The 24,605-nt window shown below is 36.8% G+C and overlaps 3 protein-coding genes across 5 annotated transcripts; 2 read left to right on the forward strand and 1 right to left on the reverse strand.

Moving 5' to 3' along the window:
• Positions 1-68: 68 nt before the first annotated feature.
• LOC130416037 (IgGFc-binding protein-like) lies at positions 69-2,093 on the reverse strand. The gene is made up of 5 exons (XM_056742123.1): positions 1,971-2,093; positions 1,640-1,842; positions 985-1,362; positions 586-842; positions 69-140 (listed from the first exon to the last, which is right to left on the reverse strand). The coding sequence occupies exons 1-5, from the start codon at positions 2,056-2,058 to the stop codon at positions 134-136; spliced, it is 933 nt and encodes a 310-aa protein (XP_056598101.1). The 5' UTR covers positions 2,059-2,093; the 3' UTR covers positions 69-133.
• An 8,052-nt stretch (positions 2,094-10,145) lies between these two features.
• On the forward strand, positions 10,146-14,458 carry ecm1a (extracellular matrix protein 1a). Its single transcript, XM_056742232.1, has 7 exons — positions 10,146-10,151; positions 10,296-10,547; positions 10,873-11,071; positions 12,605-12,624; positions 13,190-13,328; positions 13,622-13,881; positions 13,956-14,458. The coding sequence occupies exons 1-7, from the start codon at positions 10,146-10,148 to the stop codon at positions 14,157-14,159; spliced, it is 1,080 nt and encodes a 359-aa protein (XP_056598210.1). The 3' UTR covers positions 14,160-14,458.
• Positions 14,459-16,041: 1,583 nt separating this feature from the next.
• Positions 16,042-24,474, forward strand: pip5k1aa (phosphatidylinositol-4-phosphate 5-kinase, type I, alpha, a). Of its 3 annotated transcripts, none has more exons than XM_056741612.1 (16): positions 16,042-16,423; positions 16,530-16,649; positions 17,842-17,876; positions 18,322-18,411; positions 18,837-18,967; positions 19,249-19,366; positions 19,471-19,623; positions 19,726-20,025; positions 20,392-20,588; positions 20,805-20,888; positions 20,966-21,014; positions 21,094-21,178; positions 21,506-21,742; positions 21,958-22,093; positions 22,315-22,400; positions 22,639-24,474. In XM_056741612.1, exons 2-15 carry the CDS (start codon positions 16,604-16,606, stop codon positions 22,370-22,372), a joined length of 1,719 nt encoding a protein of 572 aa, XP_056597590.1. In that variant the 5' UTR covers positions 16,042-16,423; positions 16,530-16,603; the 3' UTR covers positions 22,373-22,400; positions 22,639-24,474. The 3 variants fall into 3 exon arrangements, with proteins under 3 accessions (XP_056597590.1, XP_056597589.1, XP_056597591.1); XM_056741611.1 differs by having other exon boundaries at positions 16,042-16,251; XM_056741613.1 differs by having other exon boundaries at positions 16,042-16,251; positions 22,642-24,474.
• Positions 24,475-24,605: the final 131 nt, after the last annotated feature.

The following is a 24,605-nucleotide window of genomic DNA, read 5'->3' on the forward strand; positions in this document are numbered from 1 at the left end:
TTGCAATATTATGAGTTTTATTGGTCAATCATATATCATTTCATTACAAACAATTACATATTTATTTAAGTTGATGCGTGCCTTGTATCTTCTTATGTATTCTTGTAGTATGCTTGAATGGAGACAAAGGACTTCAGTAGCTAAAAAAAAAAAAACATGTTAAAAAAATCTTTAATATTGCTAATAAAGGGTAGTTGGCCGAAATATTTACTTATTTATTTCAAACACATATTTTTATTTCTTTAACACTTCATGTTTTGAATAATACTTTTCTCCATATGACACAAGGGACAAACTAAATGACAGAGTGACTGTTTGTGGCAGAAATAAGTTATACCGGTTGAGAGCAACGTGAGAGTTAATGATTAAAACATACATTTTTATTGTATACCCTTTACGATGGAAACACTCAAATATTCGAAATATTAAATTTGCAGTATCTGCAAATGATTAATTGTGGCTGACGTAAATGCAAAATATCAAAACAGAACCACAAACAGCGAATCCATATACAAATAAATAATGAGGGCGTTAAGAAAAAGTTATAATATCAAATCCATGTAAATATTTTATTTTATTACTTACCAGCGGGGGAAGTCGGGAGCTCTGTATGTGTCCAGTTGTGCCTGGAAAGTGGCACCTTTTGGGATCGCAGTGAGTTCTCCACAGGCCCCACATATTCTGTTTGACAGGTATTTTCCCACAGACACTGACAGCTCTTGTTTGATGCTGTAAGACACTGTGATCCCAAACTTCTGAATGATGACAACATCCTTCTCAATCTTCACAAGAACACCATCCCGGAGAGTGTAGTGATGTTTGTTGATCTTCATGCCGTTAAACTGAAAAACCGAAAGAGCGATATCTGCCATTAGACTACATTTACATGACGTGGAGAAAGCCAGTAGGCCTATACTGTACTTATCAAATAACCCACAATATTGATTATTGTGTGAGGTTCTGATATTCTTTGCTTGTACTTACCCAAATCTCCTGTTTGCTGTTGATAGTAATGACAAGGTCATCAAAGAAAACATACACTGCTGCTGTTATGGGAGTTCCACCTGTTGCACAAATCTGTACATCCGCCACCACCCGGAACCATTCGAACTGCAGAATGCCATTGCACACTCTCACGATCTCATAGGCTCCTGCAGCCGTGATTTGGCCGATTCCACCGCTGTAGAAGGTGAAGACACCTCCGACTCCCAAAACACACTGACTCGGGTAACATCCATGGATGCCGTTTCTATCCTGACAGACCTCGTTGCTCTTGCAGGCCATCGCCTCGTGCTTCACTTCACCGGTGGCGAGGCAGGTCCTAATTTCATTGCAGTCGTCTGAAATAATGGTTTCGCCAATCTAGAAACCAGAGAAGGTGGTGAATTGCAGGCATCTTAAAGGGATAGTTTAGACTTTCTTTCTTCAGCAGAACACAAAAGAAGATATTTTGAAGAATGTCAGTAACCAAACAACTTTGGCCTCCCTTGACTTCCATTGTATGGACTCACAACGACATTTCTCAAACAGTCGTTGAGAAACATGAGGGTAGTTAAAAAATGAAAATATTTTTGGATGAACTGTCCCTTTCTCACTTTTCTGTTCTGTATGTTTTTATAAAAAGATAAACATGTCTTACATTTTGATATATTCCGTTTTCGTAACAGCCGCATTGATTTGCATTAACGCAGTTTGTTCCGCTAAAATAGAAACCAGAGTCGCAAGCGCATGCTTCTGCGCAGGTGTCTGTTTCGCAGGTGATGATGTCGGTAAGACCAGGACAGGGTTTTCCACAAATCTGAGCACAGGTTTCATAGTGGCTGTTGGCAGGACATGACAGGGCTACAAGGAACAAGGAGACAAATTGTGAACTTTCAGGTAGCTATATCAATATACTGGCCTTTCAAGTTTTAGTATACATTTGCGCTATACTGTTTTTACAAACATTTTTGAACTGCATCAAGACTTACGACAGAATTGTTGTGTTCTCCAGTTTTGGATTACAACTCCAAAATTCTGGCAGTCAGACACGTATGAAGTAATGCTGTGGCAGAGCATGTTACGATCCCCATTGCCAATACAAACATCATAGACACAATCGTTGTAGTAGGACTCTGGGTTTATCACACTGTGACAAGCTGCGAAAGGCCCTTTAGGATCAGTAATGATACTGCAGTCTTTTTCATAGATTATCTTCTCCTGTGGGTCACACTTTGGGCAGAAATCTCCACTGCAACCGTCGTCACATATGATGCCTATGACAGGCACTTTCCATTCAGCTCCGAATGTGTTTATATTTGTTGTTTGCTTGCCGTCTGGCAGCTGGTACTCATCATTTGGGTTTCCGTTGTAGTTTCCACAGAGGCCGCACATCTTGTTCTGGTAGCTGCTGGGAATCGTGATTTGGACTTTGTAAATCATATCATACGTGACCTTCAAGCCAAAGTCTGTAATGATGGCGTAGTGTAAGCCTTCTTGAAATACTTTTATTTTTCCATTAAGCAGACTAAGAGGGATGTTTGTCAAAGCATTATTTACCTGCAAACAAAAAGAATGCAATCAAGTCACGAATAAATTTGACAGTCAAATGAAATGTTGCTCAAATGAAGCTTACCATTATTTGTCTCAACTGATCTCTTCGAAGCACTAATATCTCACCATAAACCTCCACGACTACAACCTTCGCCATGGAAACATTCTGATTGATTCCATCCCATCTCTCGTTTTCCACCACGACCATGAAGGGAGTGAGTTTTGTTCCCTTAATGTGGCAGGTCTCAGCTGCGATGTATGTGCACGTTCCTTGGAAGTCGTAGTTGTTGTTGTCGAAAGTGTTGTAGTGAGGATCTCCGGAGATGGTACAGTTGGCGTGAGATTTCGGAAAGCAGCCCATGAGGCCCTTAACGCTTTTGCATTCTTCCCCTTCTTGACAGCCGGCATTTACGCACGAAATCTTGCCATTTATGTTGCAGGTGCACTTTATCTTACAACTGAGATCAGCCCAGGCGGACTCACCGACCGCCAGGTGGAGTTTCTGATTCCCAACTGAGTACACACAGCCGCATTTAGATTGCTCGACGCATTTGTTGTTACTGAGGATGTAACCGTCCTTACAGACACAGCCCGGTGACTCGGCACAGTTGGATTGAGGATTGGGGTTCTCACAAGTGGCGGGACAGGAACTCGCAGAAAAGTCGAAGTGACTGTGGGGTGGACATTGAGAGATAACTGTGGACAAACATAGAGTTATGAGTAACAAAACGTATGTGACTGTATAGCCTGTACTAATATATATTGTTGCTGTCAGAGGGAAACCTTGTTTTTCCAAACTGCTGCTTCATAGCAAATGGAAAGTTATTTTTAAGAAAAGAAAATAAACACTGTATTTTCAAAAAATATAACATAAGTTTAATAATATTAATACTTTTATTAATAATAATTAATTACCAATAAATAAATTTAGTTATTTATTTAACTTTTTATGAAACAGAAAGTAACTTTTAAATAAAAAACACAATTTCTTCAACACTAAAATAAATATAAATAAAAAAAATTATTCTAAAGAAAATAATTTTTGTTGAGTTATACTAATAACTGTATTATTTATTTATCAAAAATATGTATTTTTTAACCTTTTAGGACAAGGAGCATATTTCTTTAAATCAAATAAACTTTCTATTTTATACTTAAATAAAATGAATAAATATAAAATAAAATTACATTCATTTCAATTTAATAATTAATTATGGAAATTGAAAGTGTTTTTAAAAATAAAATAAGCACCAAAAATAAATAAATATAAAATACATAATGGTGGGAAAAATAAACTTTTTAGTTCTTTGTAGGCTACTTTAGTACAAAAATGTGTTAAATATTTGTAAAACCAACAAACAAACATAAGTAGACAAATAGAATAGAAAATAAATTAGGGAGAAACAAGGTTTCCATCCGATGCGATACGGGGTTCTATGGAGGGTTCAACCACCAAAAAATAATTTTCTAGTTGGTTTTACACTACTTATGTGTGTTATTCTTCTAGTTTAGCATGTTTTACTCGAATATAGATACATTTTCTTTTTCTAACAAACACTTTTTACCTGCCCGGTGGCCAAAAGCCGATGTCCCGTAACCGTTCACCTTGGCTACTCCGTAGCTGTAGAGCATGAAGGGCGTGTCTGAATGTACTACCTGATGGAGCGCAGAGGACTCGTCGAAAGTGAGCTGCGTCCATGAGTATTCACTGCTGCCGGTCTTGTACCACTGTACGTTCTTGGTCATCAGAGCTTTGTCCACGATCAGCTCATTTAGCTTGTTGTTGGGAGCTATCAGAATGGCTTTGTTCGCGAAGCCTTTTTCTCCTTGCAGGGTGTACGCCATGCTGTAGCGGTCGGTCGGAACGACGTTCATGAGGAAGGGGTCATTCATGACTTTGTCTTGTGTGATGCCTCCGTTAAACTCGAAAAGCACCTGGATGCCCTTATCTGAGGTGATTCGAAGAGAACTTCTTCCAAACAGGTTGGCCCTGTAGCTCTCTCCTTCTTTTAACTGTACCGGTGATGTTTTTCCATCCTGATCTCTCAGTGTTACTTTGGTGGTCTCTGAGGCCTGAATGTAGACGCTGTCGTACCTCTTGGGGTCATCATAAATAATGGGTACGACGATGAAGTCTCTTCCCCAGCTCTTGACTGGGAGGAGCTGCTCGTAGACGTGATCGCATCCGGCGAAGAGCCAAGTGCAGCTGTGGCCTGTGAAAACAGCAACTGGGTGCTTGGATGACACCTTTGTATTTGTCAGATCTTCATTACTCTGGATCAGAACGCTCTCATAAGGCTCCATGTCGAAAACGAGTTTGCTTCCCGAGCGATATTGCTTTCCCTGGTAGTTGACTTCGCCACGCAGGTAGATCTCAACTGTATTTTTTTTATGCTTTTCGTTGGTGATGGCGAACTCTTGGTGGGCATAAGGCTTGGGTTCCTTGGATGGAGGGGATACCGGGGTAAAAACATAGTATTCTGTTCCCCAGTCTGAGACAGGGTAAATGACAGATGTTCCGGTTGAGGATGTTCTGTAGTTGACGGCCTTCACCATAACCTCTTCGCTCGACTCCACAAAAACTGTCTTTTGGCCTTTTGATGTGACATCCATCTCTATGTCATTGGGAAAGTGGAACACTTCAGATTGCCCTGCTTTGACAACTTTCAGTTCCACTTTCCCAAGCGCTGATACCTTGACATTGGCGCTGCCTTTAGCAGTCGGAGGATTAAATACTTCAATTAGATGGTCTGGATGCTCATAGTTTAAATCAATGTAATTTTGCATGTAGGATAGGGCAAATTCTCTTCCTGGAGGCCCACCACAGGAGAGCCCTGAAAGAAACATTTTGTAGAGATCCAAGAATTGAATTAGTAGAACCATCATTTTATATTTATTTAACAGCAGATTGCACGCCAGAAAAAATCTGAATAAATTCTCATAGGATTAACATTATTATATTTTCAACCAAATGAAAGTTTTGGAAATGTATAAAATAAAAAATCTAAATACAGTACACAATATCACAATTTACAGTGACATTGGGTATTTGCAAGAATAACGTCTTAACTTTTTTACTTTTAATCAAATAAACTATGAATTGATTTGATTTAAGACCATGAATAGATTTAAAATGAAAAAAGGTGCTTCACATTGATCCTTTCTGTTTTAAAAGTTTTTATATAAAAAGCAGGAAAGAAATAGTGCCTTTGAGAAAATGGTTCTTTGGGGAACCAAATTGCATCATTATCAAAAACTTTTTATTAAATTGTAAAGACCTGTGCAGATACAGGCAATATTAGATGAACATTCACAGGTGTTAAATGTAGCTTACCGCAAAACAGCAGAGTTACAAAACAGATCAGACTTTTTGCCATGACTGCAAAAGACATGAGTTCCATTAATACCAACAAAAATCTGAAAGTCAAAATCTCATCCAAGTGAATGAGGCCTTACCTGTGCCAGAACCCAAACACCTGTTGTGAATTACCAGTGGACTTCACCTTTTAAATTCTCCCTGAACCTCTGCAGCAGCCAATCAGCAACCTCAGAATTACATGTGCATGTAGATTCATACCATCAGTCAGATGGAGACAGTTGGACTGTTTGCTAATCTGCTATTAATTAGGAAGGACAGATTTGAATCTTATCAACGCCCTGTGATGCAAACATGAATTTAAAATGTGATCAGCCTATAAGGTCACCGGGTTAAAAAAAAATAGCTCATAGTTTTAAAAATGTGCAAATATTGCTCTACGTCTGTATTTATAATAAAATATATTGTTAACACTTCAATATAGGGGGCAATGCTCACTATTAATTTGTTGTTATTAGCATGCCTGTTATTGGCATATTGAATATTTATTAGTACTTATAAAGCACATTTTCTGCATGACCATTCTCTACATCGCTAACCTACCCAATACTGTAACCTTACAACTACCATACTAACTATTAATAAGCAACAAATTAAGAGTTAACTGGGGAAAAAGTATTAGGTTTGTTCATAGCGGGAATTGCCCCCATTCTGAAGTGTGACCTAATTGTTTAATATCTGTCTCATTAAAAATGTGTTTCTATAAAATTAGACCAAAAGCTAAATAGCATGTTGGGTTATGTATTCGGGTTAAAAAAGAGACACAGTCTGATTCGCACTTAAGAATGATCAGGAACTGTAAAATTTATTTTATGTGGAAGCCGATGAATGCCCCACTTTGTCCCCTCTGTTATATTACAAGCATTTGCCAAAAAGTACTTCTAATTATTCCTAAATTTATTATCATAAACATTTGTTTTAAAACATTTCCTTTTTTGCTGCAACAATAGAATATGCAAGCTTAATGCTGTTTAAAAATGTAACCCAAATGTAAAACAAAGATAATTATTTGTAAAAAGGATAAATGAGATTATGATTGTTATATGATCTGATTAAATAATTAAAACATGATCTTCTTGACGCATTGCTTTGTCTTGACATCATTATAAAAAGTATATCTTTTATATTACAGTATAACAGTCAGCCATTCACTGTTTACAGGGTGGAGGTCAACTCTGCCCTATTAACTAACTATGGGTGGGACAGGCCTATGTATTTAATGCTGATAACTAATGTGTGACAGAATTGCCACAGTCAAGTGACAAAGTGATTTGTGTTGGAAATAAATGTTTGAGAAGAGTTTTTAATTTCTTGTTCAAAACTCTCTCTACTTTCTATAGAACATCTTTCTATGTCTTTTATATAGTATAAAATGAAGTCAGGAGATACATGTGACCTAAATACATACTGTAACTTAAATATAGATTTTTTTAGTACTTAATTTATATTTAATAATTCTGTTGAAACTGTTTTTATACAGATGTCTTTCTAAAACAAAGTTTTATGCTCTTGCAGGAGTTATTTTACTGAATTGCTTATAGAATCAGAATCGTTCATTGATAAGTACAATGAGTTCACATGTACAAGGAATTTGCCTGGGTAGGCTGGTGCACAAAAGTAAAAAATAGAATAAATAAAATAAAAAAGACAGAATATGCCGAATATATACAACATAAAATTAAACTATATCAATATATCCATTTAAGAATATCAAAAAAAAGGCATTTTTTGACATTGTGCATGTTGGGCAACAGTGCATTGAAAGAATTCACAGGGTTTTTTTTTAAGTGCAGTTTGAAGTCCATAATGGGAGTGGTATTGTGTTTATGAGCTGTGTGTGTCCATACTGATGTGCGTGCTCAAAATTGTGTATCGTTTATGAGTCCAGTTGCAGATGGGAAGAAACTGTTTTTGTGACGTGAGGAGCCGGAGGGGAGAGTTTGAAAAAAGTTTTGACCGAAGTGAGAGGCATCAGCCACAATCTTAACTACCCGCTTCAGAGTCCTGGAAGTGTGGGTCCTAAAGAGATGCCAAATTGCAGCCGTTCACCTTTTCAGCAGGGTAGATGATACGGTGATGGAGGAGGTAAGAATGGATTCAATGGAGAAGTGCACCATCATATTCTGTGGGAGGTGGAATTTCTTCATAGGGAAATTGTATGAAAAGTTCAGGCAACTATAGTTAGTGTTCATAAAAGTGTAATGAAATGAAGAGGATTGAAAGAACGATTTATTTTGTGCTGCTTGTGCTGTTTTTGTTGTGTGTTAGACTGTACTGAACTATGTGGGAGTGCATGCATTTGTGTACATGTGTTTTACTGCTGTAGTGCCACCTGTTGGTGACCAAATCAGCATGTCTATATTCAAAGTTCAGGCAACTATAGGGTGTTAAAAAAAAGTGTAATGAAATGAAGAGGATCGAATGAATCCTCTTTCACCCCACCTCTAACAACAGGGCTTTATGCTTCCAGGCATATCATAAAATGACATGTTTCTGTAAATTCTTGATCATGGAAGAACAGCTTTGATGCAGACAGTTCGTTACGTAACATATTAAACATGTATGTGATTTTAAACACCCTGTGTGTCTCTGTACAGATAACTCTGACCTCATAATTAATATCGACGATTTGTTGTTTCTCAAAGCTGATATGACATTTCTATGGCCTCTCAACAGTGTTTTTAGAAATCACTCTCTGAATCAGTATAGTAACCTCTTAAAACAAACACAATGCTTCGTTCTCACACTTGAATAGTTGTCAGTTTGTTGTAAATATTGAACACTGGAAACTGTATCCTTACATTTAATAAAACTGAAGGTTTTTAACTAGGTTTTTTTTCTCATATAATCAATCAGTGGAGTTTGGGTTCCTCGCCACAGCAGGGCAGTGTTGGCATGTTCACCAGGAGACTGCATTTATTTATTTAATTATTTATTTATTAGATATTATTTATAAGAATCATCTTGCTTGCTCTATAAACACAATGCACCGGGCCGTGTTTTACCTTTCTGTGATTTTCTTATTTGCTCCTGTAAAGCTTCTTTGGAACAATATACATTGTGAAAAGCACTATATAAATAAACGTGAATTGGATTGAATCAAATAAAAATTTATACGGCAGACATTCACCAAAAACAAAGAAGACATGATAAAAAATATAAATTGATGAATTATGTTTTTTACCGATCCCTATGACCAAATCCCAGAAAGCTTATAAACAACCACAGTGCATCTTAATGTAATATTTACTATAATCAAGAATTATTAAATATAGTCATTGTAGTTTCTCAGTATGTGTATGTTGATACTTATTGATGTTTGACTAAATGGTTGTGGTTTGACTGGCTAGCACCCCATAAAGCATTTATTATGAGGTTCAGTGCACATCCTTTTTATCAATGTATCCGTTAAAGGGTTTATATATGTTGTGTAAATATATGTGTGTTTTTATTCAAACCTTAAATGAGCTTTTAGAGGCAATTCCTAATTGTGTGGAGATTTGTTGATAATTTGATGTGTTGTTTTCATATTTTGACCTTGGTTGAATGCAAAGTATTGCAAAAATTTGAATCAGATGTCTTGCACGACTAAAGCATTATGTTGTCTTAATATGATTCAAGACTTCATTTGTGTTTGGCATGCTTTTCAAAGATATTTATTTAGTGTTTGACTTTGTTTAGTGATTTTCTGGTGTGTCAGGAACTGCTTCGACTGGAGATGTCCTCCGATTTTTTATATAACTTTATAGTAAGGACATTTCTATTTACCATGCATTAATGTTTCAAGCACAATAACATTGCTAGCCTACGTTATAACAACATCATTCGAAAATGTTCACTCCTATCATAGTTTACATTCCCTCAAGACCCTTTTATAAACCAAACACTGATAAAGAAATAAAACACTCTCTATGTACAGCACACTTACTTTTCCATTACAAAAATCTAATCTATGATGTCACTTATCTAGATTCACTCATTGTGAAAGGTTGATGAACGTCAGCCTTGTCTCTTAAGATTTGTACATATAAACATCTCAAGATATACCTCTTTAAATGTGGACAGGGCTTCATAATCCATCACAGTTCAGGCTCTGACAGTACCTCTTCTCTGTTCCTCAGGACGTACGCTATTATGGAAACGAAAATCACATTGGCAACCATTCTACTTCTTCAGCTATCTTTAGGAGGTAAGGCTTCTTTATCTTACAATCCTACTTTAATACATTTTTCTTTTCATGTGTGTAATTATAAGACCTGTAGTGATAATTCTGGCTTTTAATTTAATTATGTAACCACTAGCTGTTATGTAAAAAAACACACACAACTACCCGTGTGTATGCGGTATATAAGATATAAAATCCTGTCTTTTCTTCAGCAGAGGGTAGAAAATTGACCCTAAAGATCAACTCAAACCATATTTTCCTCCGGCCAGACCATCCGTGGAAAACCTCAGTGCACTTTGCTCAAATGGTGGCAGTCGCCCCAGATATCCTGAGAGCTGCATTCCTCCTTTAGGTCACGCTTACTTCAGACGAAAAGCAACTGCAGTGAACAGAGTTGAAGCGTGGTTTAGTCAGTGCTGTCAAAGGGATGTGGCCAAAGAAGACCAGCAGATCCTTTGCTGTGTCAAACAAGCGGTGAGTAGGACTGCTATTAAATGTATATGTCGTGGATGCTGAATGATGGGTAAATAGCCATGGTTTACTCACAATGAAGCACAGTTATAACCCTTTTCACTGGGCTACTATTAATCATTTTTGTCATAGTTTTCAGCTACTGAATCAGACTAATGGAGGAAAGGGATTGAATGATTATACCTCAAAACATTTTCCTTTTGTCTGAAGAGATTGCAGTTGCGACTATCATGTTTCAGCCGTGACTATATTCACAATATACATACAGTATAACACTTTAGTGCTGTACACTCTAATCACAATTTTATTGCTGCCTTTCTTTTTGCAGTGGGAAACTGCATTATCCCAATTCTGTACTGATGAGTTTTCAGCCATGACCATCGCATACGGTTGCTGTAAGAAGAAGGATGAGGAGAGGTGGAGCTGCTTCGACAAAAAGGCTCCAAACCCCTCCTACCAACCTCACGCTGGTTACACCGCCCCATCTGTACCCTCGGACATGATCTTCACCTGGGAGCCCAGCACCTGTTAGTCATTTTAATAAACATGCAATGCACTTAAATATATTGGAGAGAATCAACACAATTAAAAAGTGATTTTTGGAAAGACTTTGCTCTGCCAAGGTTAAATGCTGTTATATTCTAAACACAATTAAACACAATAAAACTTTTCTGTCCTTGAGTGATATTCACTTTTCAGTTGCTTTCATCATAAAACACACACACTACCTTTGGCAAGGTTCATCTGGTGCAATTTTTGAATTTTATAAAAGGGATTTTTATCTCATTCCTCTCAGCAAAATTTTTCAAAGCATTTTTTTAAATAATTAACATTTGGGGTGAAAGTCATTAGTCTTTTAATATGTCATAAATAGATTTTTGATTGTTACACTGAATGACATTTTAGTGGGCGTCTTCTGTAAATCAGGAAAAATGTATGATATTAATAAAAAATTTAAAGCAGTATTACACTTATTGTTTTTATGGTTAAAACTTTTTTCTTCTTTGACCCATATATATAGTATATGTATATATATATATATTCATATATATTTATGTATACGGTTTTTTTTGTTTTGTTTTGCTTTGTTATTTTTGCTTTTTTTATTTGTTTTAGGTAGAGCTATGTTCATAGAGAGTATGATTTTTTACTCTTTTATGTATTTTAATTTTCGTTTTATATGAATTCTTACATATAATACTTATATAGTCTTATAAATATACAGTAAAAGTATTAACATTTGAATTCACAAATAAATGATGAAGACATTTGATGCAACATGCGAGACACATTTAATGTTACCTTTGTGTAATATATTATATGATAAATACAAAAAAATACACATTTTCTAGGACACTGAGCTATAAGCAGAGTAATTTAAGAAATGTCATATTTCTCTTTTTGCACAACTCAAAATGTGCCCATGAACTTTTTGATATTCTAATAGTTTTGTCCTTTCTGTTTGTCTGCTGGTTGTAACTAAGTACAGATAACACTGAATTTTATTATATCTGTAACCTAACAATTTGAGAAATAAACAACTAAACTCAACAACAGTCTGAAGGCTTGCAATTTACCAAATGTGAATGGGCAACATGAGTTTTGAAAGGTTACTTAATGAAGTAGAATGACCTCAACAATTTGGGAAACATTGGGGCGAGTTTTGGTCTTGTATGGTTCAAAGAATTTCTCAGAACTCTAACCTGATCTTTCCATTTGGTTGCTTTGTTTAACTGCCAGCAGTATTTTGTTTCTTAATTTAGTTACTGAGCATGACGTAGCATTATTTCCAGAAAAACTGAGACATGGGAGTATTTCATTTATGCACTTTTGATCAGTGCAGTGAGCAATCCATTTTTAATAGATACAAAAGCTGAATGTTTTGGAATAGGTTTGAACAAGTGAAGATAAGCAGGAGTTATTATCCATGAATCATGATACATTTACGCATTTTCTGCCCATGAATCGCATTTAAGATCATGATAAGAAAACCAGGGCTTCTCATAGCTGATTTTTTTCAGAGTCATCCTCCCTAAACAAACTTATCACCTGTTTCCCAGTAAATAGTGCAGACCAGCTGGTGAACCGTGACAAAATGTCTTCCAAACCAAAGAGTTTCTTAACCTGCATGTGAGGTGATAAAAAGTGCTGATTTGTACATTATTAGAACGTAAGATGTGGAAATGTTGCATGACAGACATGATATGTTCTGCCATGTTCTGCCATAACATAAAAGTATACTCCGACAGATCTATTATGATATGTTTACAAATTACAAGGCAGTGGCACAAATAATATTGGAAATTATTGCTTATATATGTAAATATTTATAATAAAAAGAAACATGTTCATAATAATAATAAATGTATTAATTATTCCAGTAAAATATATTAAAAATAATAATAAAATATATTAAACAAATGTTTGATAAAGTGTTATGCTTTATATACTACATGGATCGTGAAATGATTTAAACAATAAAGTCATGAACTTGGTTCCTGTTCTATTGTTGATGTTTAAGTTAATGTCATGCAGAAATTTATGTCAACAGAAAAACAGATAACCTTACCTCTTGTTTTGCAAACTCTGCCTTTCCCACCCATGCCGTTACCCCTCCCACTCTTCATCCACCCCTTTAAATCTAGATGGTGCCCTACAGCCCTTCAAAGATTCCATCAAATCCGAATTCCAAGCCGAAGAGAGGAACGGGAAAGAAAATAATTCATCATGGTTTGGACAAGCACCCTTTTCAGCATTTTAATTCTCAGTTCATTCCTTTGGGAGGTATGTGCTTTTTTACTTAATTTCATTATATTTGTAGTCTTTGCCATTTAAAGGAAATGGTGGCCATTTGTTATATTGAATATCTTTTTTTAATTAAACAATATAAAAATTTGACACCCCTATAAGTAATGTTCCCGTTTGTTCATTAAATGCATTTTTTTTTATATTTGTATCTATTGAGTTATGAATGTTTCTATTTTCAGGTTAAAATAATGCTTAAAAACGTGAATATATATTTGCCTCATTTGTTTTAGATGTTAAGTGTTTTATAATAATGTTTTTCTCCCATAAAGGGGGACAGAACATTGACCCTGATGTGCTGCTGGAATCAAGTTTTCCTCCAGCCCAACCTTCGCTGACGAACCTGAATGCTATTTGTCTCCATGGCAGTGGCCGTGACAGATACCCTGCCAGCATTTTTCCTCCATCAGGTTATGCTTACGCCCGTCGAGCCGGGAACGCAGTAAACAGACTGGAAGCGTGGTTTAGTCAATGCTGCAATGAGGACGTGGCCAGAGGAAATAGGGAGATCCTTTGCTGTGCAAAACAGGCAGTGAGTACGCAGCACAATGGGAGACAAACATAAACGTATAGATACCCTTAAATGATCTATTCTTGTCTTTGCAGTGGGAAGCTGCACTTTCCCAGTTCTGCACCGAGGAGTTCTCTACCATGACTATGGCCCATGAGTGCTGCGAGAGGAAAGGAGAAGACAGGTGGAATTGCTTTACAAAACAGGCTCCTAATCCCTTCTACAAATCCCTTCCTGGTTATCTTGCCCCAGTGGTACCAGCAGACAGGATGTTCACCTGGGACCCCAATACTTGTTGAAGGTCAAGATATTGAATGATAATTACGATTATAATCATATGATCAGATTCCATATGCAAACCTGATCTTTTTTTGCTACAGCAACATTTTTTATATTCTCACAATAGAGTGCAAAATGCTTTAGAACCCTGTATATGAACTTTGGATGTGTGATTGTGTGTCATAGAGAAATAAAATGTCCAAAATTGTCCTTTGAGTTGTGAACGGTTGTAACTGAGATTTCATCTTTAACTCTATTGTATAAATGTTTTAATGAGGAATGTATTGGAAAAAAGGCACAAATAAATCAGTGTAGATCAGCGGCTGCTCTGTTCTGTCACTTTGCTGGTTTTTATTCCTCAAAACTAGGCTAGTATTGCATGCTAAAAGTGTTTGTACAGTTATGTGGTCATCAAACCTAAACACGAACTGAAACACAGCTGGTATCGACATTGCTGTATAAAAACACATATAAAAAGACATAAAATACAAAGTACACTGTTTCTATAAAACATTCCATTTTCTACCGCTTATCCGAACTACCTCGGGTCACGGGGAGCCTGCGCCTATCTCAGGAGTCATCGGGCATCAAGGCAGGATACACCCTGGATGGAGTGCCAACCCATCGCAGGGCACACACACTCACTCATTCACTCACGCACTCACACCCTACGGACAATTTTTCCTGAGATGCCAATCAACCTACCGTGCATGTCTTTGGACCAGGGGAGGAAACCCCCGAGGCACGGGGAGAACATGCAAACTCCACACACACAAGTCGGAAGCGGGAATCGAACCCCCAACCCTGGAGGTGTGAGGCGAACGTGCTAACCACTAAGCCACTGTGCCCCCCCTCTATAAAACATAACATACAAAAATAAAATCTTTATTTAAGTGATGAATAAAAAAGCTTCTTCTTACAATAAACATACTTTCTATATTCAAGTTTAAATAAATTTGTTTGAATGCAAATAAATGAAATGACTAAAATGTATTTATTTGAAAGTTTATTAAATAAAAGGTTGCAGGAATAATAATAACAATATAAACAAATGTATTGTGGCGATCCCATAACCTGAACCTTGGATTATCAAAACAACCTGTCAGAGTCACGTTGCCATAAGGAACCTTCATTTATTTATTTCTCGTAATTTTAATAAATAAAGACAATTCAGCAAAATTAGTTTAAATAATAATTTTAATATAGTCTTGCTTCTTTATGAACAATTATCCCGCAAATGGCTAAATAGAATCTGAAATCTCAATTCTAAAAATAAAAAAGCTTGACACTAGATTAGATGGATAATTCACAAAAAGTTAGGCCGCCAGTTTTAAATAAAATACTAAAATACAGAACCTTTTTGTCCAACGGAAAGTATGTAATTTAAAAAATCCTTATGCAACCATACACTGACAAAGTACTTTTTATGAACCTTTATTATTGAGTGTATATATGAACCTTGTTTTTTTGGCAATTATAATGTATAATAAAGCAACTCAAAGTGTTAAATCCCTTCTAAAATAATGAACATATAAACACAATCGCAGACATTTCGTGGATTTAAAGAAAATTGAATTGATTTGAATTTAACCTAATGTTCTCTGGTCGGTAATGTGTTGGGTTTTATTAGTGGGATGTTATCTTGTGGATGGGAAACTCACAACACGATTAAATCCTACTAGAATAAGACACAGACTCCATAAAGTGCTTTTGTAATGCCTTTATTAGTAGGCTAAAAAGATGGTTCATTATGGAAACCAATAGAAGTTAGTTATTGATTTGATATAATTAATATTCACAATTATGAATTAACAAATATATCGGTTGGGAAAACAATGTTTATGTTCAGCCCCGGTCTGAGATCATTGGTTACAGCGCCCAGGACAGCGTCAGGCAAAAAGACGTCACTTCCGCTTGTTTCGGGAGGCTCGATGAACGAGAACGCTTCCGTGCGATTGAACGGGTTGTTTACTGTGGACCGGCCCGATAAAGTTGTAAAAACAACAATTCCGTGTTTCCCGTAAGATATTCAGCTATTGTAGGAACGATAACAGATATGCGACGATCCTTTTTATATAATGATTGAGCTCAAAACGAAGTGATTAAGTCGAGGTAAGTGTTCTTACCTGTTGTTATATAGGGTCGGTCGCGCGCCGTGGACCAGTCCTTATCACACAAAGTTACAGTTACAAACGTGTTTTTATATCAATTGTTCGGTTGGTTTACTGTAAAAGTTGGTAAAGACAATCAACGTTACCAAGCTGCATTCTGGGCATCACATAAAGTAACTTTTATTTAGTAAAATAAAAAATACTATCATAAATAGTTACACTCCCAGCTAACGTTACGTGTTATGATGTCCGGCGCTGACTAACACACGGTATCTACAGGTTTATTTCACGCTGCCTTGGGATATACACCACGAGTGAAAACAAGCAGGACCATATGAAACTTCCGCTAGAAAATGGCTTCGCCCGGTGTAGTTTCCGCGGATGGGCCGAGCTCCACCAGTAAGAGAATTTAATTCTTATTTGACAAACAGTTTCATTTAATACACCAACGACTTGTTTAGGAAATAGAGAACTATAATCTTGTGTTTTACTACAAAGAGTAATGTGTCAGTAGATGAATGGATAGCTGGATAGATTGATGGATGATTAGATTTGTTTATTAAACAAAGACAGATAATATTTGTTTTTCTGTCCAGAAATCCTGTCTCGTGTTTCATTGCATAGATGGAGAGATAGAGAGATGGAGAGATAGAGAGATGGAGAGATAGAGAGATGGAGAGATAGAGAGATGGAGAGATAGAGAGATAGATAGACAGACAGACAGATAGATAGATAGATAGATAGATAGATCTGGCGGGTTGGTGTATAGATAATGATGGATGGATATTATACCATAGACAGATGTTCACTTCATCTCTTGGTCACAACAGGTCTGTTTAACCGAATCTTTTTTTAATCTATTAATGTGTTATTGTCACTCTTCAGGTGTCTTTATTTTGGATGTTATTACAGCAGAGAGGTACATGTGTGTGTGCAGTCACATGTATTTGTGTGATATTTGTCTAGGCTTTTTGTTTTTTTATTGTTGTAGACTGCAGGAAGGTAGCAGGCCTGGAATGACTGCTTGAGTTGTGCTACAGACTCTGTGTTTTTATTTTTTGTACGTGCGTTATTAAGTTACAGTTTGTTTGTTTTGCAAGAGAAGTTGAAACCCAGGTGTCTGTGTGCACGCTGCATGTTTACACTTATAGCCCACTTGTGGTTAGAGATGCAACAACAATTGTGTGATCTCATATTTCGCATCAACATTTGCATACTTTGCATATTATTTTGAGATATTTGAATTTGTTTTTTATCCCCAGAGAGGAAAGTTACCATCCGTTAACAAGGCAGTCTTGTTGTTTTATAACATGAGTTGGTAGTATACTTATTCTTAATAAAAGTGTAGAAACTGTCAAGTAACTGATGCATGTAATCTTTTTTGTTTATGAGGTCAATTTAGTAGTAAAGTTTGTTACACTTATTTTATTCAGTTTTTGTAGATTTTCGTAAAGTCCTGGTTCCTTTACCAGTTTATAAAAAGCAGAACATAAAGTTTCCATTGATTTCTGAAATTGGACTGAATAGGAGTTTCATTGTACTACTACTATGTAATGTGGGTGCCAGAAAAATCATTCTGTTTATATTGTAGGTACGCCTGGAACACGAAAGATGGCTTCCTTGGAGGTAATGATTTTTTAATCTTGTTTCAATTTAGTTTATGATCCACTTGGTGTGGATATTGTTCGTAGCTATAAAATGCCGTGATTAAACGTGATTTCTAATTTGTTAGCGCATGTTTTTTTAAATAAACTATAGATTTAATTTTCCTCTATGACCTCTCTTTTCCTTCCTATTTCTGTTCCTTTTAATAGTTGCTTAATCAAGAATGGCTCCAAATGGCCAAACCCTTCTTTCTGTTTTACAATTAAAAGGCTACATTTATATTTTACTTTTATAAACAAAATATTTATTGTATACTATCGATGTGCAAAAAAAATCAGTGATGCTTATAATGTGTTACAGAATTGCATCCCATTGTAAATCCTAAATATTTCTTATGCTAGCTGAACATGTTACTTTGCCCGAAATGTTTTTTCTGTTGTTTATTAAGAGGCCATTTGACTTTTAGGTTCTGAGCATCTCGGCTTCATCCCAGACCAACAAAAGGACCATGGGGCATAGAGGAATTGACCAAACTGGAGAGACCACTTATAAAAAAGTAATGGTCTTAGATATATGATATCTTCTCTTTATCTTTGACTGTTGTTCAACTGCAAAATCAAAGAAGTTGTTACACGCTTTCCAATCCCAATGTATTTTATTTTTCTATTCTATTTTGTGATTAAATCTTTGTCACAACTAATCTAGAATGACACACATTTCTAAATTTGTCAGATCCTAATGCGTTAAAACACTTGCCAGATTATTTATGTTATCTATTTTATTAAGAAATAAAGACCATTAAATGCTTTGTGCAGGCACATACAGATATGACTGGCAGGCAGGCCTGGATGTATTGTTTCTTCCACTTTATAATTAAAATGCAGAATGTCCAAGTTTGACAAAGACAAACTTTGCCAAAGTTACTTCTTTCGTTTTATATACTAACATGTTCTGTTTTTCCTTTCCATCTGGATTTTTCAGACCACATCATCAGCTTTGAAAGGCGCCATTCAGCTGGGCATCACGCACACCGTGGGAAGCTTGAGCCAGAAGCCGGAGAGAGATGTGCTCATGCAAGACTTTGAAGTGGTGGAGAGCATTTTCTTTCCCAGGTGTGTGTATGTGTAAACACATATTGAGTCTGGTTAAGCATGACCTACTAGATAAAGGACTAAAAAAAGTGTTTATTTACACACTGTTGACTGTTAGCTCAGCATTCTACATCAATCGGTACACAAGAAAGAAAAAAGTGACGCAATACAATACATGCCCAGTTATACGTTGCAGTGGAACAATAGTTACAAATAAGAGAATATTGTTGTGCCCAAACTTCCTACCTCCATTTACACAGTTTAGAAAGAGTTACCATGATGCTCTGTTCTTTTTCTCTCAGTCAAGGCAGTAGTTCAACTCCAGGCCATCATCACGGTGACTTCAGATTTAAAACGTATGCTCCCATTGCCTTTCGCTACTTCAGAGAGATGTTTGGCATCCGACCCGATGACTATCTGGTAATTTTGTTTGTTTCCTTATCACTTTTTGAACTATTCGTTGTTTTGTCTCGTTTCCTGCTTGGATAACTTGTTAATTGTTTATTGCCGTGTCTTTTCTACAGTACTCTCTGTGCAATGAACCGCTCATTGAGTTGTCTAACCCTGGAGCCAGTGGTTCTCTCTTCTACGTTTCCAGCGATGATGAATTCATCATAAAGACGGTTCAGCACAAGGAGGCGGAGTTTTTACAGACGCTCCTGCCGGGATACTTCATGGTAAAGTCGATATTTTTAGGTTATAGTAGCTCGGTTGTTTAAGAATTGCATTTCGAGTGCAGTGGGTTCAAATTGGTTCTTATTTCACTTCCTGTCTTCAAGAACCTAAACCAGAACATGCGAACGCTGCTTCCCAAGTTCTACGGGCACTACTGCGTTCAAGCCGAAGGGAAGAACATTCGAATTGTAGTGATGAACAACCTGCTTCCCTGTGCCGTGCCGATGCACCTTAAATACGACCTGAAGGGCTCCACATATAAGCGTCGAGCATCCCCTAAAGAGAGGGCTAAGGGTGTGCCGACGTACAAGGACCTGGACTTCATGCAGGACCTGCCTGAAGGGTTGCTGCTGGAGAACGAGCACTACAATGCCCTCTGCAGGACCATCCAAAGAGACTGTCGGGTGAGGTTTGAACCAAGGTTAACGTGAACAGAACTTTATTTAAGGTTGCAATGTCTCTTAAGGTCACAGCCATGGCCTTTACAACGTCCAAATATTTAGCTTATGGCTAGAATACATTACAAGACTTTGAAAAACTGAACAGATTTTTTTTAAACCAGACATCATACAGCAGACTTTTTAAAGGTTCTTATAGAAATACACTAACTGATCAAATCTGCAGTCTGGCACATACTTTCTGCAACAAGTCCAGACTGAAAATCTGAGCAAAAGTCTTATAGTATTGTGTATTTAAGCCTTGAGTTGTTATTGTCTGATTACTGATACTCATACAGGTTATTCAAACTATACATGTATGTGTGTTTATAGGTACTTCAGAGCTTTAAAATCATGGACTACAGTTTGCTCGTGGGTATCCACAACTTGGACCGGGCAAGTCACGAGGCGTCTACATCTGTGCCCGATAACCAGAAAAAGGCACAGGGCCAGAAACCCTTGTACTGCACAGCCATCGAGTCTATTCAAGGAGAGGCCAAAGGCAAGTCGCCACCACAGCCCTATGAAAGGTTAGTGATCATTGAACCCTGTCATGCCTTCCAACAGGTGTGGCATACTGGATAAAGCTCAGAGCTTGTTATCGGAGGTCTGCCGGTATGAGCCCTGCAATGCTCTCATTGAGCTGGTGGGCTAGTTTAGTATGCGTCACATTGCTTTTAATAGGTACGGTACATTCGTAGATAATTCACAAAGAGTAAATAACTGTTTGGCTTAATGTTTTGCAGTATGGGAGGAATTCCAGCTAACAGTTCAAGAGGAGAAAGATTGCTGGTTTTCATTGGCATCATTGACATCCTGCAGTCTTATAGGTAAAAGACTATATGTGCAATCCTTCTCGTTGTTCTTGTTTTTTTGTTATTCTGCTAATGACTCTGAATGCTTACAGGCTTGTGAAGAAATTGGAGCACTCGTGGAAAGCCCTGCTTCACGATGGGGTATGTTTCAATACACAACAACCGTGTTTAACATGAAATATATTTGTATTATTATTTGAATATTTTCTCTTTTCTGCAGGACACTGTGTCTGTTCATCGGCCAAGTTTCTATGCTGATCGATTTCAAAAGTTTATGTGCGCCACAGTCTTCAGAAAACCTCAATGTAAGTTTGCTTTCCAGTTGAAGTTGGAAACTTTTATAGGTAATGCATGACGAAGGGACCTGGCAAACTGTAAAATATCAAGTCTTTTCAGAGGCTTTGGAAGGGTTTTAAGAATTCCAGACTGGACAAATCAAGGAAATTCATCAGTCAAAGATGTTTATATTTGGCGTTATATTTGCACATATCTGACGTAAGAGTATGAATTTCAAAATTACTTTCCCATGATGCAATCTCATTGCACTCATGCTTTCGGTCTATGAATGTAAGTTCCTCTTTTCTCAGACACCAGAAAAAGCTTTTTATCGTTTCTCTCTTTTTCCCATTTAGTAAAAACTTTTCCCTCAAAGAAGAGTCGAGGTGGAACGGTGTCTGGTGGGAAAAAAGCAAACACTGCAGTATCTTTACAATCCCAACAACAATCCCTTCCAGTCGGAGCAGCACAAACAAACCTTGAACAAACACAGCCGGCGGCCCATGTGCTCCAGCCACAGCAGAATACAGCACAGTCATCCGGCTCCAGCAGCAGAGCTGTGTCCCTCAGCTCAGAAACACAAGGAGACGATGGTATGAGATAAGAGCAATAAGAGCATAAGAGATACAGGTGGTTTGTGGTTGCCAGTATCTATCCCTCTGGATAAGAACATCTAGGATTAGCCTTGAATGTAAGCTAGGAGCAGTGTTCCTGGTTTGCTGAAACCTTTCCTGCGTATTGTAAACAGTTTGTGTGATATTTTGATGATCGCTTTTGTGGATTACATAATAAACATCTCCTTTTTCAGGTATGCAGACAGCTCGTCCCGACCTTCTATTGCACCAAAGTACTGAAGATGATATCACCAGTGGTTCAGCTGACACAACCCTTTTGGCAACATCTCCTGAAGGCTCCAGGCCCTCCACAGACACTCCAGCTCTGAGGTATGTTTTGGCTCGCATAGATGCGCTAGACACACTAGCATGTATCTGATGATTTTCTATATATACAAAGAGGAAAAACTTTTCGTGACCTTGTTTTTGTTTTTTTGTCGAGTCGCATTGGTACTGCAGTACTTGGTCAACTCGATTTCCGTAGCAAATGAATGCAATATCAGTCTTGCACTGAAAAGCATTGATGTAAGTTCCCTTTTTCTGTTTTTCAGTTGTAGCAGTACAGCTGCTCAGTCTTCGGTGGAAAGTCTAAATGTGGAATCGGTTTAAGATTGTTCTTCCAACCAGCATATCAAATGTAAGAAACGTTCTATTGGCCTGCAATCTCTGCCGTACAACATTGAACAAGAACATGCTTAATATTTTATGGAAGATCATTGTAAATCCTGTTTTATTGAACAATGAACCACTTTTGTATTGTGTTGATGAAGCAACAAAAAAAAACTTTTGTTTTTATTAATAGCCTCTGTGTCCCCTTAAGAAAAATACAAGTTGTCCCAGTAAACATCTCTAATGTGAAGGTCTTTGCTCTATAGCAGATAATGTTGCAGTGAAAGCCTGTGGTTGACAAGGACAAAACAAAGCCCTCAAGGACAAAGATTTGCTTTCTTTCAAGGACGTCTGAAGAAGGAAAACATGACTGTAAGGTGCCTTAAACAGCAGAGAATGTGGGAAGAAATACTCAAAAGAACTGCATTTGGTCATGCAATTGTAAAGATATATTTCCCTCTTTTTAAACTGTTTTCCGGATGTCGGCTGTACAGCTTCCAATATTGCTGCTAAGAAATGGATCCAAAAATGCCACTGTTGTGGCACTATAGTATAATATCACTGTTTATACAGCTGTCAGACAGAGACAGAAGAAACAGTTTTGTATTTATAACTTGATAATGTTCACAGCAAATAAGCGATGAGAACTTTGCATCTGACTCTTGGAGAACAAACTGGTCTTTCAAAGTTCACTTAGTGAGAGTTAAACATTTTATTTAGCAGATCAGTAGAGTTTTCCTCTTATTTTGCCAAGGAGACCAATGTGAAACAAATGTTTTTCAGTCACACTATTTACTTAGTTTAGAGGGAAAGAAGCATTGCCTGTTTTACAGACTTTAAAAAATATGATTGTCTACCAGAAAACAATCCATATCAGGTTGCCTGAACAATCGTGTTACAATTATTTTTAAACTAAAGATCTGTGAAAATAGTTAATTTTTGAAATATAGTTGAATGGCTTACTGTAATATTGTAGGACATTTGTGCCTTAACTGCATAAGCAATTTTTTTACATTTTACTTGGCATCATGCCTGCACATGGATTGTACAGACTTGCATGGCCTTCTAAGTACAAAATCACAGTATATAGCATCTTTAAAATGTCAGTATGTAACTAGTAACTACTATAAATGTTTTGTACAGTGCCGTTCGAACCCAATTGTAAATTCTCCAGATTTTTATGCTTTAAGATTTTACATGATGTGCTTAAGAATGTAAATGAAGTGACAGATAAAAGTATGGTGAAAAAGATAAAGTTTGTAAAAATAGTGGAAGTTAAGTACCACGTCTAAAATACCAAATTCAGTATTTTGGGTTGTGGGACTGGTTGGTTTTGGATAATATTTTTTTTAATATAATTTAAAACAAATTAAGGCACAATGAAACTTCGTACATGGCAGACTACTGTAAAATGTAAAACATCTAGCTTCTATACTGTATCTTTTGATGTGATTAAGGAATTTTATGGACTACGTTAGAAAGGAACCTCTTTTGGCACGGTTTTGTGGAATCAAACTAAAAACTGGACCAAAGAGTTAGTTTTATATATTGTTATACAGTTCCAGTCGGCCTACATGTAAAGACTGCAAACGAAGATGGAAATATTTTAAATATGAATAGAGTTTAAGGTACACCGCTGAATATTTTTTTCATCGGTTGACTTTTTTTAAGTGAAAAGAAACATTCCTGTACAAATCATATTTATTTTTATGTTTGCATGTAATTTATTTCTTTATCTCAAGTTCCAAATTGTCTAGTTGTTATTTTATGCAACAAGGTGTGTAGACACTGACACCTGGTGGTTGTGCGAATTTGGTTCCCAGCAAATGTAGATAGAAGGTTAGAAACTTATACACTCGAGATCTGGGATTCTTGTGCAATTGCTGTTTACTCCTGAACATGCTGCCTTTTTGCCTTTTTATCCTAATTGTCTGATCAATCTGAGAATTACGCTGTACCACACTCTTAAAATGAAATATTCATAAATATATTTTTGCTCTCAACCAGAGGATGTTGTAAATGCGTTCATGGCACCATTATTGATATTTTCTGCAATATTTCATGTTATATGAAAATAACTTGAATAAACAACGGGAAAGCTGCCAGTGTGTGTGTCGTGTTTTGGGTGTTTGTTATGATGACCAAGGTTGGCCTCAGAATACAATGTTCAAAGCATTACCTCCTACCGCATGAGGGCAGCATACAGAAAACAATGCAACGCCGTGTCCTCCAT

The sequence above is a fragment of the Triplophysa dalaica genome, chromosome 25 (genome assembly GCF_015846415.1).
Source record: "Triplophysa dalaica isolate WHDGS20190420 chromosome 25, ASM1584641v1, whole genome shotgun sequence".
NCBI classification, from domain to species: domain Eukaryota; kingdom Metazoa; phylum Chordata; class Actinopteri; order Cypriniformes; family Nemacheilidae; genus Triplophysa; species Triplophysa dalaica.

Coding starts and splice junctions, on each gene's coding strand:
- LOC130416037 (XM_056742123.1), bottom strand. CDS start 2,058: ATGCTCTGCCACAGCATTACTTCATACGTGTCTGACTGCCAGAATTTT. Junction 1,843..1,970: donor GAGAACACAACAATTCTGTC/GTAAGTCTTGAT, acceptor TGTTCCTTGTAG/CCCTGTCATGTCCTGCCAAC. Junction 843..984: donor ACAGCAAACAGGAGATTTGG/GTAAGTACAAGC, acceptor TCGGTTTTTCAG/TTTAACGGCATGAAGATCAA.
- ecm1a (XM_056742232.1), top strand. Junction 10,548..10,872: donor TTTGCTGTGTCAAACAAGCG/GTGAGTAGGACT, acceptor TTCTTTTTGCAG/TGGGAAACTGCATTATCCCA. Junction 13,329..13,621: donor TCAGTTCATTCCTTTGGGAG/GTATGTGCTTTT, acceptor TCTCCCATAAAG/GGGGACAGAACATTGACCCT.
- pip5k1aa (XM_056741612.1), top strand. CDS start 16,604: ATGGCTTCGCCCGGTGTAGTTTCCGCGGATGGGCCGAGCTCCACCA. Junction 16,650..17,841: donor GGATGGGCCGAGCTCCACCA/GTAAGAGAATTT, acceptor TTTATATTGTAG/GTACGCCTGGAACACGAAAG. Junction 21,179..21,505: donor AGTCTTCAGAAAACCTCAAT/GTAAGTTTGCTT, acceptor TTTCCCATTTAG/TAAAAACTTTTCCCTCAAAG.